The sequence below is a fragment of the Bison bison genome, unplaced genomic scaffold (assembly GCF_000754665.1).
Source record: "Bison bison bison isolate TAMUID 2011002044 unplaced genomic scaffold, Bison_UMD1.0 scf7180017864461, whole genome shotgun sequence".
Taxonomy (NCBI): Eukaryota; Metazoa; Chordata; class Mammalia; order Artiodactyla; family Bovidae; genus Bison; species Bison bison.
The window spans coordinates 17,019,878-17,038,416 of record NW_011495023.1 but is presented as its reverse complement, the minus strand read 5'-3'; the positions used below and the strand labels follow the sequence as shown (position 1 = coordinate 17,038,416).

The window sequence follows — 18,539 nt, the reverse complement described above, 5'->3', positions numbered from 1 at the left end:
TTCATGACACACATTCAGCCCAAACCTCCCCTTGAGGGTTGTCCCCACTTTCTGAGGATTTACCTGCTTCCGTAAAAGGCAGAAGACCCCTTCAGAGGTGTGATTTGGCTCTTGAATTATCAGCCTGGGTTCTTGGTTATTTAAAAGAGAACAAATTTCAAACATCATTTAGGGGATCAGAGCTGGTTTTGTCAGAGGTGTGGAAGGTTTGCAAACACTCAGCTAGAGAGAGCTGGGACACACCCACTGTGTCAGACTGTCAGGTGCCCCCTCCTTGGAGACACGGGTGTCCGGGAGACAGCCGCCCAAGGGCATTACCAGAGTCCCCAGGGCAGGCGCAATGGATACTGGGTTCCCTTCCTTTTCCAGGCAGGTGCCCACGACCCAGAGACAGCACACTAGACAGCCCCAGGTGAGAACCCACTCATATACTACAGAACAGGCTGTCATTCATTATAAGGACCATTTTAGTTGGAAAGCAGGAAAGATGCTGAGCCAATCTGTAGATGTAGTCTGGAATAATTTTGTCCTGCCCACAGTTCCAGGCCTGATAAAAACTATTGGCCTCTCTCCATGCAGATGTCCCCTGGAGGCCGGGCTGCACAGTAGCAGCAAAGTGACAATTCATGAGTGTGATGAAGGCTCGGAGCCCCTGGGGTTCTGGGACGCTCTGGGGAGGAGAGACCGGAAAGCCTACGACTGCATGCTTCAAGGTAAGCCTACAACCGGCACCTCCGAGCACCAGCTTCCTCAGTATCTAAATATTTATGCACACGTGCTCCACACAACACACGAGGAGTCCAAGGCCGGGTCTTCTCGGGCCAACAACCCAATAAGAAGACTAAATAACATTTATCACTAGTTATGATGCCAAGTAGATACTGTGTGTGTCAGGGTAGAGTTGTTCATAGAGAATGCTTCTGCCAGGAAGTGTCACACAGAGCTCCAAAGAGGACAGGGCACTTCCTGGAGCCTTGGATGTGTAGCCGTGACTTGCAGAGAAGGGAAGGAGGGAGAAGCATTCCAGGAAACCAGATGGGCACAGCTTGAGCCTCTGGGATGAGGTGTTTTTGGTTTAGCCAGTGCCCAGGGTGCAGAGAAATAGTGGTGGTTTAGTCACCAAGTTGCGTCTGACTCTTTGCAACCCTCTGTCAGGGGGTTTTTCCAGGCAAGAATACTTGAGTGGGTTGCTGTTTCCTCCTCCAGGGGATCTTTCCAGCCCAGAGATCAAACCCATGGTTCCTGCAGTGGCAGGCGGGTTCTCTACCACTGAGCGACCTGGGAAGTTGTCCTGGGAAACTGGGGTTTAAATGAGAGTGGGTCAGTCTTGTCTTTGAATACACGAAATTTACAGGTTGACATACATACAGAACAACATAAGAAAAGCGAACAATTACTAAGCAGTTTAGGCTGAGCTAGGCCCTGGCTAACCACCGGCTACATGTTCCCTCACCCCATGCTCACAGCCCAACCTAGAAGCTGCCCTGGTTCACCAGCAGGGAAGCTGAGGCCTGGGAGCTTAACAATCTCAGCCCAGGTTGGACAACAGTGGGATGTCCTTGTGACCACACTGTACTGCCTCTTGAGTTTTACAAACTTTTCCAGAAGTTCTTAAAATATAGTTGATCCTTGAACAACATAGGGGTTAGGGGCTAAGCTCCACCCCTCCCCCCCCCCACAGTTGAAAATCCATATATAACTTGTTATTTGGCTCTGTCAGGGCTTGGCTGCCCCATGGCCTGTGGGATCTTGGTTCCCCAACTGTGTCCCCTGCATTGCAAGGCAGAGTCTTAACCCCTGGGCCACCAGGCAAGTCCCTACATATAACCTGTCACTCCCCCCAAACTTCACTACTCATACCCAACTGTTGACTGAAAGCCTTACCAAGAACACAGAGTTAACACCTAGTCTGTAGGTTGTATGTATTATATAATTCTTTAAAAAAGTGAATGTAATGAAAATTATAAGGGATGGAAATTACATTTACTATAGGATACTATAAATTTCTGTTTATGAGATGAATCATTTGTCAGTACCTACATCAATATTGTCTTAGTGGATACAAAATACTCTAGATGTTATATGTATTACTAATACTAGACATCAAAAAAGATACTGTGAAACAAATTTGTATTTATTTACAGATATTGGGTTGGACAAAAAGTTTGTTTAGGTTTTTCCATGTGTTATGAAAATCTTGAATGAACTCTTTGGCCAACCCAATATAATGAATGATTCATGCACTGATAACAAAAAAAGCAACAATATGATTACTTTATATCACCTAGTGTCACTGATACAGCTGCTTCTCAGCACCCCAGCTGATACACTAATGAATGGTTATAACGTTTTTACGGCATGCAGCCTTTCAGTCACAATAGTCGTAATAAACTATTGAAAAGCACTGTTACATTTTTATAAAAATCACCTACCCCTAAAGATAACTGATACACAACTTCTCCAGTTACAAGAGACATGCAGACTGCATAGTAATTCTTTGAAAAAAGTTATAGAACAGTAAGAAAACTTACATTAAATATCATTCACCTTATGCCTATGTAAAGGTAGGTATCTACATAGATCTGATGCATTCATGACATACCTAAATTTTATTACTTTTTTCAATATTTCTAGGCTATGCAATTTGTCTGCAGGTTTTTCAAGTTGTCACAAATCTCCAAAAGATTTTTCCAATGTATCTATTGAAAAAATTTATGATGAACCATTTCCCAAAGCCTATGTTAATATTTATAGAGTTATGACTGCAGGTATTTTATGAGTATATATGCCACTCTCTACTTAATAGCTGGAGAACTGAGTTGTTTCAAATTTTTCTCTAAAGTTGTGAATAGTTTTCAAAAGAATTATCTGCATTTGTTTCTAGTTAAGGTAAATTCCTATACCTGGAACAACTGTGGTGAAGTTATTATAAAGTCTTACAGTAACATCTGCAAGCGTCCCCAGAACACTGGCACCAAATTCCATTCTTACCATTGATTGTAGCCCACCTCACCAGCAGTTTACAAATGTGTACATTTCACAGCACAGTCACATGCTTGGTTTATTACTTTTCCTCACTGATGGTAGAAATTATGATCAAACACTGTTATAACTTAATGTTTTAAATTAGAAGTACTGTTAAATGCTGTCTATATGTATTTCTTAGCCACATATACTTGCGTCTGGGTGAATATTTTATTTGTGCCTTTAGCACATTTTTAGATATTTATTATTATTACATTTCTTTATATCCTGCTAAAGATATGAACAGGTTTCCATATTTCCCGTTTTGTCACTTGTCTTTTCATTTTGTTTGGTTGAGGGTGCTTTCTAATGCAGTGTAATTTTTCATTTTTATGTTGTTAATGCATAAATCTCTTCCTGAATTACTTCTTATGCAGTTATGATTAAAAAGGCCTTGCCCACCTCCAAGTTCAGATGAATTGTACCCCTTTTTACACTCGTGCTTTGATCATTTCATGTCTTACATTAATTCTCCAGTCCACCTGGAATTTATTTGTCTTTAGCTTTTTGTTCTCTTTTCTTTCAAAGATCCTGGAAATTTTAACTTCACACCCCGCCTGTTCATCCTCAGCAGCTCCTCTGGTGACTTCTCAGCCACAGAGTTCATGTATCCCGCCCGAGACCCCTCTGTGGTCAACTCTATGCCCTTCCTGCAGGAAGACCTATACAGCGCCCCACAGCCAGGTACGGCCCACAGAAGGGGGGAGTCGTGCTGAGCCAGCAGAAGGCTCACCTTCTAAGAAGTCTTTTTACTTTGTATCTAGTAAGCAGTTTTTATCTGCCAAGTACACTTTCTTATATTATCGCTCATGTAATCCTCATACCTCCCCATAACCAAAGGAAGATGACCTCAATCACGTATTATAGTATAAAAAACTGACCCTCGGATACTCAACTCACCCAAACTCATCAGTTAAGAATAGGTTGAGTGCAACGATGTCAGGCATCAGTCCTACTGTTCTCTCAGCTTTCCCTCCGTCTTCTTGATTCATGTTCTCATATGGCTGCCCTTGCTCCAGCCATCATCTTTCTGTTCAAAAGAGAAAAAAAAAGAAGAGTGGGGGAAACTGCAATGATAGCCAAGTCTCTCCCTTTTATTGGGTAAAGCAAAAGCTTTCCCTGAAACCCTCAGCTGCAAGGGAACCTTGCCAGAGTAGTAGGAGCAGGGGTTGGGAGCATCTTTGGGGTGAACCCCAGAGTGGTGTCTACAATTCCAGGCTGCAGAGCAGGGCCAAGGCTCTCTCCTGTGCCTCCTGATCCCAAGGTCAGGGCTATTTCCACATGACCTCCACCACAAGACAGAGCCTCTGTGCTGTTGTGGTTGGGACAGTCACTAGGGACTGGGCTGCAGACAGTCGTGTCTGAGGTCAGCTGTCCCAGCCTTGGGGCGTCTCCACTCTCACATTACAAGAGCCTGGAGTGGCATCAGGAACCTCATGGACCCTGGCCACCCTGTTGCCACCTGAAAAGCTTGCCTGGTATACACGGTCATACTGGGGAAATATTAGCTAGTGTCTTATAAAGGGCTGCCACCCACCTCTTCATCCTAAGGCTCAGGTTGGGTCTTCAGCCTCCACTGGGCTTTTCAGTCGTGTGGTTATCACAGAACCCAGAGATGAGAGCCAGGAAAAGACTCTGGTGAGCTGAGCCCGTGGGTGTGAGAGGCTTTGGCGATGTCAAAGAAGGGTCAGGCTAATGGTTTGCTGGAGAGAAGAGGATCTCCGCAGGCCCATTCCTCCCTAAAGGAACCGTGGACTCAAATGGCCTGCTTAGCAGGTCAAGCATGGGCAGGGCAAACGCGACGTGCTCCCCAGTGTTTAACATGCTCTTGGGGGTCAGTGGTGCTGACAGCCCCTCGGGGGTCACGTGTCTCATCTATCCCAATCTTGGCACCTGGCCAGGACCCAGAGAGCCACTGCGGAGTTGGGAGAGGCAGGAAATTAAGAGGAGAGGAGGAAAGAGCCTACCTCGTCAATGCCAGCTCTGCCTCAGGCTTTGCCTGATTTGTCCCTCGAAAGCCACGTCACCAGGGGGACCCTCCCTGTGGCCCTGAGTTTACCTGCCAAGGGGCTTCTCCCACTGACCATAGTGGCAGGGAGGGAGGCACCGGTTAGGCTTGGGGAAGAGTCCCTGACTGTCTGCTCTGCCCTCGCAGCACTTTTCCTTGTCGACAATCACCACGAGGTGTACCTCTGGCAAGGCTGGTGGCCCATCGAGAACAAGATCACGGGCTCCGCGCGCATCCGCTGGGCCTCGGACCGGAAGAGCGCCATGGAGACAGTGCTGCAGTACTGCCGAGGTGAGGCCCCCAGCAGTGGGCACCCTCCATCAGACACCCTGATGGCTTCCTGCAGACTCACTCAGAGACCCGGGCCAGGCCTCCCTTTCTGTGGGTGGCACTAGCCTGGGGAAAAAACTGCAGTCAGCCATGAAACCGACTTTTTTTTCCCCTGGAACTTTTTGAGGCTTATTACTTTTGAAATTAATACATTCTAAGCTGCCAACATGAATCAGATTTCTCTTTAAATTGAAGTCGAGTAAATGTACAATATTATATGTTACAGGTGTATGATACAATGATTCATGATGTTTAAAGGTTATACTCCATGTATAGTTATTATAAAACATCAACTGTACTCCCCATGTTATACAATATATCCTGGTAGCAGATTTTATACCTAATGGTTTACACTGCTTAATCCACTACCCCTTATATTGCCCCTCCCCATCTCAACAAACTAGGGAATATCTCTTCTATTGGACTGGTCAAAAAGTTCTTTTGGGTTTTTACATAACATCTTATGGAAAAACCCAAATGAACTTCTTGGCCAACCTGATACTATAAGGCCATCTATTATTAACCTGTCACCCTCGAGATGAACAGCTGAGTTGTGGGATGGTAGCCTGGTTAAAACCCTCCTGCACTCAGGGTTAATCATGCTGAGGGACCCTGTCAGGGAGTAGAGAGAGCCCCCAGATGGGCTGGAAGGCCGACGGCAACCTTTCTGTCATTATTAGTGTTACATCTGCAAAGAAAGGTGTGCAGTCCATTCGTGGCTTCTCTATTATACCATCCACCTGAAACTGTTGGTGTTTTATATAAAATGAAGATGCCAGTAATTAATTTGTCTTAATTTTTAAGACCTCATTGATTAGTATTACTGAGTATGTACAGTCAATTTTCTCGAGAAACTCTTTCAAATAAAATAACTAAATTTCCCACCAAACATTTAAGCTAAAGCCGCTTCTAAACTGCTGTCATTAGCTGGTTAATTCCCACTGAGCTTGATGCTGGGTCAGGAAGTCGGAGGAATATTTGACGGGTGAGTCCAGGAGGAGGAAAAGGAGCCCCCAGACACCACAGAGAGAGCCTGTCTTTCGTCCCATCCAGGGAGGGTTCTGTTAGGGTCAGGAACCTTAAAGTCAGGGCACTTCCAGGCAACTGTATGCATACCTATATGCATGAAGTTAAACATCTTATGTAAACATCCTCCAGGCGGGGTTGCCAACTACTCATAACTTACGTTTTAAGCCTGAAGTCAAGAGATGCAAACAAAAGATTTCAGGGGAAATCAGAGAAAGGGCCTTCAGGGCCACGCCAGGTCTGTGATGTCTGCCTTCTGTATGACCGCAGGGAAAAACCTGAAGAAGCCGCCCCCCAAGTCTTACCTCATCCACGCTGGCCTGGAACCCCTGACCTTCACCAACATGTTCCCCAGCTGGGAGCACAGAGAAGACATTGCAGAGATCACAGAGATGGTGAGCACCCCTCCTCCCCCCTCCAGGGGCTCCCTGCCTTTCAGGCTGTAGGGTGGCTTCCCCTGGGGAGAAAAGGCCAACTGCGTTTTCACGTGAAAATGCGATTCCTTGTTCACGTGTTGACCAGTCTACACAGAATCAGCGTAGGGAGAAGAGAAGCCTAAGGAGAAGTCAATGAAAATAACTGGGTAACTTTCTACACACCATGCTCAGGTCCAAACAAAAGCAAAGGTGAACTTAATTACTTTGAAGACAACACACAAATAAAAGCAGCCATCTCTTCTACCTGTTAAAGATCCATTGCCTCTTTAAGTCCATATAAAGCACCACAGAACAACCCCCCGTCTCAGACCTCAACCTTGGGTCCAAAGAGACATAGAATAACTCCATGATGAGCTCACCTGCTCAGGTAACACAGGGAGTGAAGGTGGTGTGAGCCTGTCCTGATGCAGGATGGTTCGACTCCTCTTTCCTGCCATCCTTTATCTCCATGAGACATTTATCATAACCTCTATTCACCAAAACACATTATTAGCCAACATGTTATCCTTCCCAGCTGCACCGAGAAGAGGAAGCTTACCGCAGCTCTGTAGAATTTCTTAATGTATGGGTTTTGAACACTGCTCACAACAGCAGCCCCAAGGAAGTTTTTTATTTGGTGGGAGATGACGTGGGGATATTTGATAGGAGGTCTGGATAACTTTAAACAAACTGCAAAAGTGTGCTGCTGCTTGACCACAGAGAGGGCCTGCTTGATCTCCGCTGCTGATCCTAAGCTCTCTGGAGCCCGGTGGACTTTATCTTCACAGGTAGGGTCTCAGGCTGCCTGGGAGCCAACAGGCATGGTGAGGTGTCTCTGTGCACAATGGATGTGTGACCCAGGACACCTCGAAGCTCTCTAGGTTCAAGGACATCAATCAGTGCCATCCTGTGTTCTCTGTGGACCCCTGGAGGGGGTTTAAAAAAACAACTCCATTCAGCCCCAGCACATTCTAGATGGATTGTCTTACCTTCTTTTTCTACTGAGGATTAGGATATGGGATCTGAGGTATAGAGGGGAGGGTGATTCTTTTTAAGGTTAATAGCTTTTACATATTTGTAAGCACGTTCCATTATTTGCACGCTTCTGATGTCTCAGCTTCACATGTAATCATCTTCTTGATAATTTCATCTTCTTGATAATTCACTCATGTGATAGGCCCTAAACTATTTTGTTGATGTATATGAAAACCCATGGAAGGGTGAGATGGCATCTCAGGCTAGGGTGGGGTGGGGTGGGGATGGGCCAGGTGATATACACAGCATGTGATGAAATATGTGCAGACATGGAGGTCCCCCTCTTGGCTCCCTCTTCTTCTCCAGGACACGGAAGTTTCAAATCAGATCACCCTAGTGGAGGATGTCTTAGCCAAACTGTGTAAGACCATTTACCCACTGGCCGACCTCCTAGCCAGGCCGCTCCCTGAGGGAGTTGACCCTCTGAAGCTGGAGATCTATCTCACCGACGAGGACTTCGAGGTAAGCGTTTCTTCTGGGTGGGACTGCATTTGAGTGTCGCGCATGGCTTGTCGGAGGGTCCGTTCACTCAGCCGCTGGGCATTTCTTTCTCTCCTCCCAGTTTGCACTAGACATGACCCGAGACGAGTACAATGCACTGCCCGCTTGGAAGCAGGTGAACCTGAAGAAAGCGAAAGGTCTGTTCTGAGTCAGGAGATGCTGGAGGAACCTGGGTGGTCACTTTCAATACTGATGGACCAGGAAAATGGATGTTTTAGTGGGGGAGCCTGGTATTTTTAAATATGTTTTTTCATCTGCATTTTTAAAACCTGAAGTGACCAGCTCTCCTGCTTGTTTGGGAGTTGTGTATTTTGTAAATGTTCCAGAGAACTCTCTGGGAACATGCTTTCCACACGTCAGCAGGTGATGTTCGTGAGGTATCCGTGGCCCTACACACACTTATGCAGCAGGTCCTCAGTGGCGGCCACGGCACCGCCCTCCCGCTCCAGCTCAGCGTTGCCTATTTTTTTGAAGCAGTTCTCTTTATAAAGTGTTATTTTGATAGTTTGTGGATTCTAAAATATATATATATATTTATATAAACACCATATAAATCAAATATGTATTTAACAAACCAATATGTATTCATTCACTTTTAAGATTTTTTTTTTTGGTGTCAAAATAATATTAAAAGGCAGTTGCCTCTGTTGAGTTAGTTCTGCCACCTGTGTGTACTTTCACCCACGTTCAGAAGCGTCTCCTTTGGTGTGAAGTCTGACTCGTTCTGAGTGCTGCTTCCGGTGCTAAGATGAACAAAGGCTCTTAAGAATCTGTGCGAATCCACCTTTCTACCTTAATATCGCCCCCAAATGTATAGTGCCTTGTTTTATGTACAGTTTATATACAGAAAAGTTTGCTCTGCATTTTTTGACGATGGTTTGGAACAGTATCTACAATTTTACTCTAAAATAGTAGAAATTTCAAAAAAAAAAAAACCAACTCTATTTCTAATACCTGTTGTAAACATTATACATGTCATTTGGTGACGGAGGAATCCAAAATAAAAGCTTCAGAATAAACACAACTATGAACTGGGTCACATTGAGTTCCTATCTGTAAACATTTGTTTGTAAATGTTAACCTTGTACCACTATTTCACCATTCAGTATTAACTGCTGTAACTTTTAATGCAGCTCAGGGCGAGATGGAATACAAGGTCATACAACCAGACAGATATTCAGCCCATAAAATGAGTTGAAGACATATTTTTTCAAGTCATAATTCAACAGAAGCTCTTTATCTTTAACTATAGCTGTGTATCAAATTCAAGAGCTCAATGCCTTTTTAAAAATACTGCATATATAAGGTAGGTAGAAAAACATTAAAAACTCACCAGCTTTTATGTTCTAAAATCCAGGGTCCAAGGGAAAAGAATCTGAAAAAGAATGTATGTGTAATTTAATCACTTTGTTGTGGACCTGAAACTACAACGACACTGTAAATTAACTGCAATAAACAAACCCCAAATCCATGGTTTTGAACAAAGATCACATACCCCGATATGAGTTGTTACCACCACCCCCACTTTGGTCTTATTAGTAGTTCATGTATCGATTCCGTGATTTCTTCAAACTCCATCACTGACCATATGAGCCCCCTGTCCCCCAAGACTGCACTAGGTCAGGGGTCTGTACCTGCTCCTGGCCCCACCACTTGACGACTGTGTGACACTGGGCCGTCACAGAACTGTCCCACCTCCTCTTCAAATCAGCACTGCAACTGCCCACGTCCTACGACTGAGTTTACCAAGGCCACTCAGCGTTACTGTCATGGAGGGGACTTAGGAAAGCAAGAGAGTTAAAATTCAGGAACGTGGTCACACATCTAGAAATGACAGGTTCAACCCAGGAAGCCCTTCCAAAGAGAAAACATGGAAAAGCCAAGGGAAGGAGGAGCAGAGAAGCATGCTGCAATAAGCCCTTTGGGTGGAGAGCCTGCTGTAGGTGTGATGGACAATAGAGTCATCAGCAATACCCATTACCCTAGATTTTCCCAAATTCTCTAAAACTGTTTATACCCACGTGTACTAAGCACTGTCCCCAGCACTGTGTCTGCCTCTCACCTCATTATAAACGGGGCACCCGTCTTGGTTTCACATTTGCTTTTTGCCTCTTTTTCTGAGTTGTTTCCCCAAATCTCTCTCCAGTCTGCAGAACTAGATCCTCCTCTCTCATGGGGTTTTGTGATAGCAGGACATGACCTTTGCGTCCTGGGAAGGGACCCTGCCTGAACACATGACGTGCTAAGTCTCAACACCTCAGCCAGCTGCGATGCACCCCTCCTCCAGAGCCACATTCCCAGGTGAACCATCTGGGGAACTTTTATTAAAAACAGCTGGTGTTTTCTTCATTTGCTGCTTTTGAACTAAAGAACTTTAACACAGGGGAACGGATGTCTGGGTGGAGACAAGATGTCATGAGTGTCCTGAGGCTGTGGGGGAACTGCAGTAGTACAAGCGGGCCCCAGAGGTGAGGAACCCTCACCCCGATGTGTTCTTCCTGGGCTGTGTCAGGGTCAGAAAGGCCGCTCAGGAGCCCCTCTTCGTTCTCTCCTTATTCCAGCCCCTCCTGTGCCTGAGCTCCATTCTTGTAAAAGGGGATGCATTCCAGAAACAGCTTGAGAATCTGTTTTGGTCCTTCACTTCTTTCTTTTCTTCTGATTATAACGTAACACCCTGTCTACACAGTGACTTGTATATGAATGATCACGGCAGCATCATTCATAATAACCCAAACCTGCAAACAACCCATCGGTCCATTGACTAAGAAATGGATAAACAAAATGTGGTAGATTCACACAATGGAATACTATCCAACAGGAAAGGTAACAAGATACTGATCAACACTCCAATACACCTGGACCTCAGAAATGCCATTTAAGAACTGAGAGTCTGGGATTAGCAGATGCAACATAGGAATAAACAGCAAGTTCCTATAGCACAAGAAACTATATTCAACATCCTGTGATAAACCAAACTGAATATGTGTGTTAATAACTGAGTCACTTTACTGTACAGCACAAATTAACAAAAATACAACTCACAGAATGGGAGAAAATATTTGCAAATGAAGCAACTGATGAGGGATTAATCTCCAAAATATACAAAGAGCTCATGCAGCTCTATGTCAGAAAAACAAACAACCCAATCAAAAAATGGCAGGAGATCTAAACATACATTTCTCTAAAGAAGACACAGAGATGGCCAAAAGCACAGGAAAGGATGTCCAACATCACTAATGATCAGAGAAAAGCAAATAAAAACCAGACTGAGGTATCACTGCAGACTGGTCAGAATGGTCACCATCAAAAAGTCTACAAACAATAAATGTTAGAGGGGCGGTGGAGAAAAGGAAACCCGTTTAGACTGCTGATGGGAATCCAAGTTGGTACAGCAACGACAGAAAACAGTATGGAGCTTCCTTAAAAAACTAGTTGCCATGTGAACCAGCAATCCCACTCCTAGGCATATATCCAGATAAAGCCATAATCTGGAAAGACACAGGCACCCCAATGTTCATTGCAGCACAGTTTACAATAGCCAAGATGTGGAAAAAAGCCTAAATATCCATCAACAGAGGCATAGATATAAAGACGTGGTATAATACATACAGTGGAGGACCACTCAGCCATAAAAAAGAATGAAATAGTGCCATTTGCAGCAACACGGATGGATCTAAAAGACTGTAACACTGTAAGCCAGGCAGAGAAAGAGAATACCATATATCACTCTGCTGCTACTGCTGCTAAGTCACTTTAGTCGTGTCCGACTCGGTGCGACCCCACAGATGGTGGCCCACCAGGCTCCCCCATCCCTGGGATTCTCCAGGCAAGAACACTGGAGTGGGTTGCCATTTCCTTCTCCAATGCATGAAAGTGAAAAGTGAAAGTGAAGTCGCTCAGTCGTGTCGGACTCTTCGAGACCCCATGGACTGCAGCCTACCAGGCTCCTCCATCCATGGGATTTTCCAGGCAAGAGTACCGGAGTGGGGTGCCATTGCCTTCTCCTCTAATTTTTTTAAAATGATACAAATAAACACATACAAAACAGAAATGGACTTACAAATATCTAAAACACACACGGCTGCCAAAGGGAAAAATGAGATGGAGGGTAAAAGCCGGAGTTTGGCGTTTGCAGACACAAACTACCAAATATGAAATAAAGAACAAGGACCCACTGCACAGCACAAGGAACTCTACTCAGTATTCTGTGATAACCTATATGGGAAAATAATCTGCAAAAAGAATGAAGATGTGTATATGTGTAACTGGATCACGCTGCTGTACACCTGAAACTTAACACAAACTGTGAATCAACTATATTCCAGTGAAACATAAATAAAGGGGAGGAAAAAAAAGAAACATCATTCAGTGAAGGAAGCCAGGCACAAAAGGCCATATAAACTGTTCAATTTCATGTATTTGGAATTTCCAGGGAAGACAAATCCATTCAGACAGACGGGTGGCAGATAGAGATGGGAGTAAAGACTGACTGTGGATAAGCATGAGGGAACTTTAGGGGTGGCACTTTCTGAAAGTATAGACTTTCTAAAACTGGATTGTGGTGGTGGCTGCACAGCTCTGTAAAAGCACTAAAACTTGAGTGAAGTGTACACTTACACAGGTGTGTTATTATACCACAAGAAAGCTACTTTAAAAATAAAGTAACACCAATCTATGTGAAAAATGCAAATATTATAAGGATATATAATTTAGAGACTGAAAGTCATAGCTGTTCTTTCTGTTAAAAGAAATAATCATTCATGACACCTGTGAAGACAGTAAGGCAGGGATTTCCCCAGTGGTCCGGTGGTTAGGACCCAGTGCTTCCACTGTGGAGGGCACGGGTTCAATCCCTGGTCAAAGAACTAAGATCCCATGAGCCTCACGGCACAGCCAAAAATAAAAAAGATGTTATTTAGGACAATCACGACAGGTGTAGGGGCCACTGCTGAAGGGGAGAGACTGGACTGAACTCCAAAGACACAAGGAAGAGTGAGGATGTATAGCAAAGAAGCAGGTGGAGGTGGGGTCACTGGATAGAGAACCACTAAGAGGAAAAACCAGGGTAAAAGGGCAGTTCTGGCCAAACTGACCTAAGAGGACTCAGGGCAGATCAGGGTGACCAGACACTACCTGGGGGACGGTGGAGGGTGAGGAGTCCGACAGGTCACGAGGGTGATGAGACATCGAGGGAGGGGGTCTGGCTAAACCTTGATCTAGCTACACATGGGCCTGTCTCTGAGGCCACACCCAAGGACAGACTCAGAGGAGACTGACTACAGCTTGGTCAAGGGCAGTGTCTTTGTCACCACTTCCATATTCTATACAATTACTTCAACAGTTTGATTTATAATCTTCTAGATCTTTCTCTACACCAACTAACATTGAGATGTATGCTGTTTTTCTTTCTTAAGAGGAAAACTGCATTTGTTTTTTGGTATGTTAATTCTCCCATTAACAGCAGGGCTCAGACGCTAGTCCCTGGATGCTGATGCTGGTGTGTATGAGGTTCTGTGGTCACGTAGGGCTCAGTGTGAGGGTCCAGAGCAGCAGCCGTGGGGACCCAGCCCCTCCAAACCCCACCACCACTCAACACTCCTACAGAGGGTGGGCAGCATCCAGCCAGGGCCCAGAGAGGGAGGATGTGGGGACTGATTTCACAGGTCTTTTTTAACCTCTTGTTTTGTTTTGGGGTAGAGCCAGTTAACAGTGTTGTGATAGTTTCAGGTGGACAGGAAAAGACTCAGCCATGCATGCACATGTATCCATTCTTTTCCAAACTCCCCTCCCATCCAGGCTTCCACATAAAATTGGGCAGAGTTCCATGTGCTATAAAGAAGGACCTTGCTGGTTATCCATTTTAAATACAGCAGTGTGTACGTGTCCATCCCGAGTTTCCTAACTAACTTTCCCCCATCTTTTCCCCTGGTAACCATAAGTTCCTTCTCTAAGGCTCACAGGCCTCTCTTGATCTCAGATCCAGAGTAAGGACCCGAAGCCTCAAAACAGGCCTTTGTGGAAAGCAGATCAACAGTGTAGTGAGTGGCCAGGAAGGTCATGGGACCATAACAAGCCAAAGTCAAGGTAATGATTCATATGCAAATAAACTGAAAACTGAAAGAATGGAATACTGAATATACTGGAACAGTATCTGATCCAAAGAAAAACCCCTACTTTAGTTCCTCCTTTACTCATACAAACTAACTGCAGGAGTGTGATCAAGATGGCGTAGTAGAAGGATGTGAAGCCTTACTTCTCTCAGAGATACATCAAAAACTTCTTCTGCGTGTGGAGCAAGTCCCATAGAATACCTACTGGATGCTGCTGGAAGACCTCAGACTGCCGGAAGAGCAATAAAATCTCCACGTAAGCAAGTAGGAAAAAAGAAAATGAGAAAGGGATCAGGACGGGACCTGAGCCCCAGGAGGGGGCTATGAGAGAGGAAAGGTTCCTTGCTCTGGGAAGCCCCCTCGCCAGCAGGGAGGTTGGCCAGGACGGAGGGGAGCTTCAGAGCCTCAGAAGAGAACTGCAGCAGCCAGAGCAGAGGGGAAGCTGCACAGGCAGTCAGTGCTGCTGCCCTGCACGCCCCAGCCTGAGACATGCACCCACAGGTGCAGGATGGGGCTGGGAGCTGGAACTCAGGCTTCAGACATCAGACCAGGGAGAGGACTGGGGATGGCCATGCAAAAACAGCCTAGGCTGGCTGGAATCTGACTGCAAGCACAACTGAGGGTGTGCGTGGAGGAAGTCCCAGCTGCCTTAGAGGCCAGGCGTCATTGTTTGAGGGGTGCATGAGGGAAGAGGCGGGACCCAAATTCCTTCCCTGTGCTCGTGCTCACAGAGGGCAGGACACCACCTGCACTGGCTCCAGGTCTGGGTGCAAGCCACCGTCACCCACCTTCCTTGCAGACTCCAGGGTAGTCCCGAGCCACCACCACCCCCATCACATGTTCAGGGCACACCTGAGCCACCACCCCTGCCAAGAACCCTAGCACCAGGCACCAGCCACCACATCTGCACACCCCTATCAAGCAGATAATGACCAAAACACACTGAGGAAGGAGGGAACAAGCATCAATACTAAAAAAAAGCCCTTAAAACCCACACAAGCTCCTTAGGGTCACCCCCACATATCAACAGTCCTCCAAGACCACAGTAGGTAACTGCTTCCCCTAAACTCACAGAGTGAGAGAAATGTAAGTAAAATTAAGAAGCAAAGGAGCCACTCCCAGATAATAGATCAAGAGAATTCCCCTGAAAGAACAATGAAACAGACTTCTTTATTCTAATAGACACTGATTTCCAAAAGGAGATAATGAAAATACTGAAGGAATTAAGAAAGGCTATCAACAGAAATGCAAAGTACTTTAAAAAGGAACTAAAAAATACAGAGAGAAACCAAGAAAAATTAGCAAACTCATTTGCAGAGAGAAAAGCTGAGCTAAAAGCAATAAACAGCAGAATGGATAACACAGAAGAAAGAATAAATGGTCTGGATGATAGAATAATGGAAATTACCAATTGGTAATTGGGATAGCAGTTACAATTGGGATAGCAGACAGAAAGCCAAATTAAAATAAATAAAAGCAATACGAGACCTATGTGATAACAAAAGCCAGCCAATCAATGTGTAACATGGATTCCAGAAAAGGAAGAATAAGAAAAGGGGATTGAAAATGTATTTGAAGAAATTATGGCTGAAAACTTCCCAAACCTAACAAAGAAGAGATATTCATGTACAGAATGCACAGAGGGTTCCCAAACAAGCTAAACTCAAACAGACCACACCAAGACATATTATTATAAAAATGACAAAACTTAAAGACAGGGTTCCAAAGGCAGCAAGAGAAAAACAGAGAGTTCATTACAAGGGAACCCCATATGGCTATCAGCTGGTTTCTCTACTGAAATTCTGATGGCCAGAAGGGAGTGGCAAGATATATTCAAATTCCTGAAAGAGAAAAATCCGTAATATAGGATACTCTACACAGTAATATTACCATTTAGAATAAAGGAAAAATCAAAAAATTTTCTTGGAGAAGCAAAAACTAAAAGAATAAAACAATACTTAACCAGTAATCTGAAGGAAATATTGAAAGGTCTCCCTAAATAGTAAGAATCTACAGGAAAGAGAAAACCACAATTGGAAAACAAATCACCTTAAATAAAGCCAATACACAAATTAAAACAAACAAACAAAATTTCTGTGAAACTGATGATAACCACAACAAACAGCAAAAGGATGAACAGGAAGGTGTAGAAAAGGACATCAAAATCATAAAATATGAGAGAGAAGAGAAGAAAATGTAGATTTTTTTTTTCCTAGAATGTCTTTGAGCCTATATGACTATAAATCTAAGGCAAGCAGACACAGGAAGGTGTTAACATACTTGAAAAATAGGGTAGCCACAAATCAAAAACATAAAATAGATTCACAAAAATCAAAAAGAAAAAAACATAAGTATAATATAAGAAAGGAGGCTTCCCTGGTGTCTCAGACGGTAAAGAATCTTCTGCAATACAGGAGACCGGGGTTTGAGCCCCGAGTAGGGAAGATCCCATGGAGAAGGGAATGGTTACCCACTCCAATGTTTTTGCCTGGAGAATCCCATGGACAGAGGAGCCTGGCCGGCTACAGTTCATGGGGTTGCAAAGATGTCAGACACAACTGAATGACTAAGCACACACATAATAAAAAAGAAAATCATCAAACCACAACAAGAAAAACAAAAAGAAAATGACAAGGAAGAAATATAAAATGAATGGGAAAACAAGATTCAAAATGGTAATAAATACATATCGATCAGTAATTACCATAAATGTCAATGGACTGAATGCTCCAATAAAAACACACAGAATGACAGGTTGGATTAAAAAAAACAAGAGCCAACAATATGCTGCCTGTAAGAGGCTTGCTTTAGGGCAAAGGACACACATAGATGGAAAATGAAGGGATAGAAAAAGATTTATTTCATGCAAACAAAAATGACAAGAAAGCTGGGGTCACAATATTCATATCAGATAAAATACTTTGTTTTACAAAGGCCATAAAGAAAGATAAAGTGAAATCACTCAGTTGTGTCCGACTCTTTGAGACCCCATGGACTATAGCCTATCAGGCTCCTCCATCCATGGGATTTTCGAGGCAAGAGTGCTGCAGTGGATTGCCATTTCCTTCTCCAGGGGATCTTCCCAACCCAGGAATCGAACCCGGGTCTCCCGCATTGCAGGCAGACGCTTTACCGTCTGAGCCACCAGGGAAACGGGTCAAAGAAAGATAAAGGACACTGTATAATGATAAAAGCATCAATACATGAGGAGGATTTTACACCTGTTTACATACGTAACACCTAATATGTGTATGTGTGCTCAGCTGCTCAGTCATGTCTGACTCTCTGTGATCCCATGGGCTCCTCCGTCCATGGAATTTTCCAGGCAAGAATACTGGAGTGGGCTGGCATTTCCTACTCCAAAGGATCTTCCTGACCCAGGGATCAAACCCCAGTCTCTTGCATCTACTGCATTGGCAGGCAGAGTCTTTACCACTGTGCCACCTGGGAAACACTAATATAGGAGCACCTAATACATAAAACAAACAGAGACAGAAAAGGAGAAACTGATGGGAATGCAATAAAAGCAGGAGACTTCAACACCCTACTCACATCAATAGACAGATATTCTAGACAGAGAATCAGTAAAGCAACAGAGATCCTAAATGATACAATAGAATAGACTTAATTGACACTTTCAGGACACAACAGCAAAAACCAGAATATATATATGTTCAAGTACACATGGAACAGTCTCTAGGACTGACTGCATCAGTCAGTTCAGTCGCTCAGTCGTGTCTGACTCTTTGCGACCCCATGAATCGCAGCACGCCAGGCCTACCTGTCCATCACCAACTCCCAAAGTTCACCCAGACCCACATCCATCGAGTCAGTGATGCCATCCAGCCATCTCATCCTCTGTTGTCCCCTTCTCCTGCTGCCCCCAATCCCTCCCAGCATCAGAGTCTTTTCCAATGAGTCAACTCTTCGCATGAGGTGGCCAAAGCACTGGAGTTTCAGCTTTAGCATCATTCCTTCCAAAGAAATTCCAGGGCTGATCTCCTTCAGAATGGAATGGTTGGATCTCCTTGCAGTCCAAGGGACTCTCAAGAGTTTTCTCCAACACCATAATTCAAAAGTATCAATTCT

The 18,539-nt window shown here is 44.4% G+C and overlaps 1 protein-coding gene across 2 annotated transcripts in view; it reads left to right on the top strand.

Annotated features, from left to right (window-relative positions):
- The window catches only part of SVIL (supervillin), a 255,184-nt gene extending 245,817 nt beyond the window's left edge, over positions 1-9,367 (top strand). The window contains exons 37-42 of one of the 2 annotated variants that reach the window (XM_010860023.1): positions 580-713; positions 3,553-3,708; positions 5,180-5,323; positions 6,659-6,783; positions 8,146-8,301; positions 8,402-9,367. In XM_010860023.1, the coding sequence (XP_010858325.1) occupies positions 580-713; positions 3,553-3,708; positions 5,180-5,323; positions 6,659-6,783; positions 8,146-8,301; positions 8,402-8,488 (802 nt within the window). In that variant the 3' untranslated portion in view covers positions 8,489-9,367. Of the gene's footprint in view, positions 1-579; positions 714-3,552; positions 4,558-5,179; positions 5,324-6,658; positions 6,784-8,145; positions 8,302-8,401 lie in introns of those variants that run through there. The other variant, XM_010860021.1, reaches the window with a different exon arrangement.
- The last annotated feature ends 9,172 nt before the right edge of the window (positions 9,368-18,539 follow it).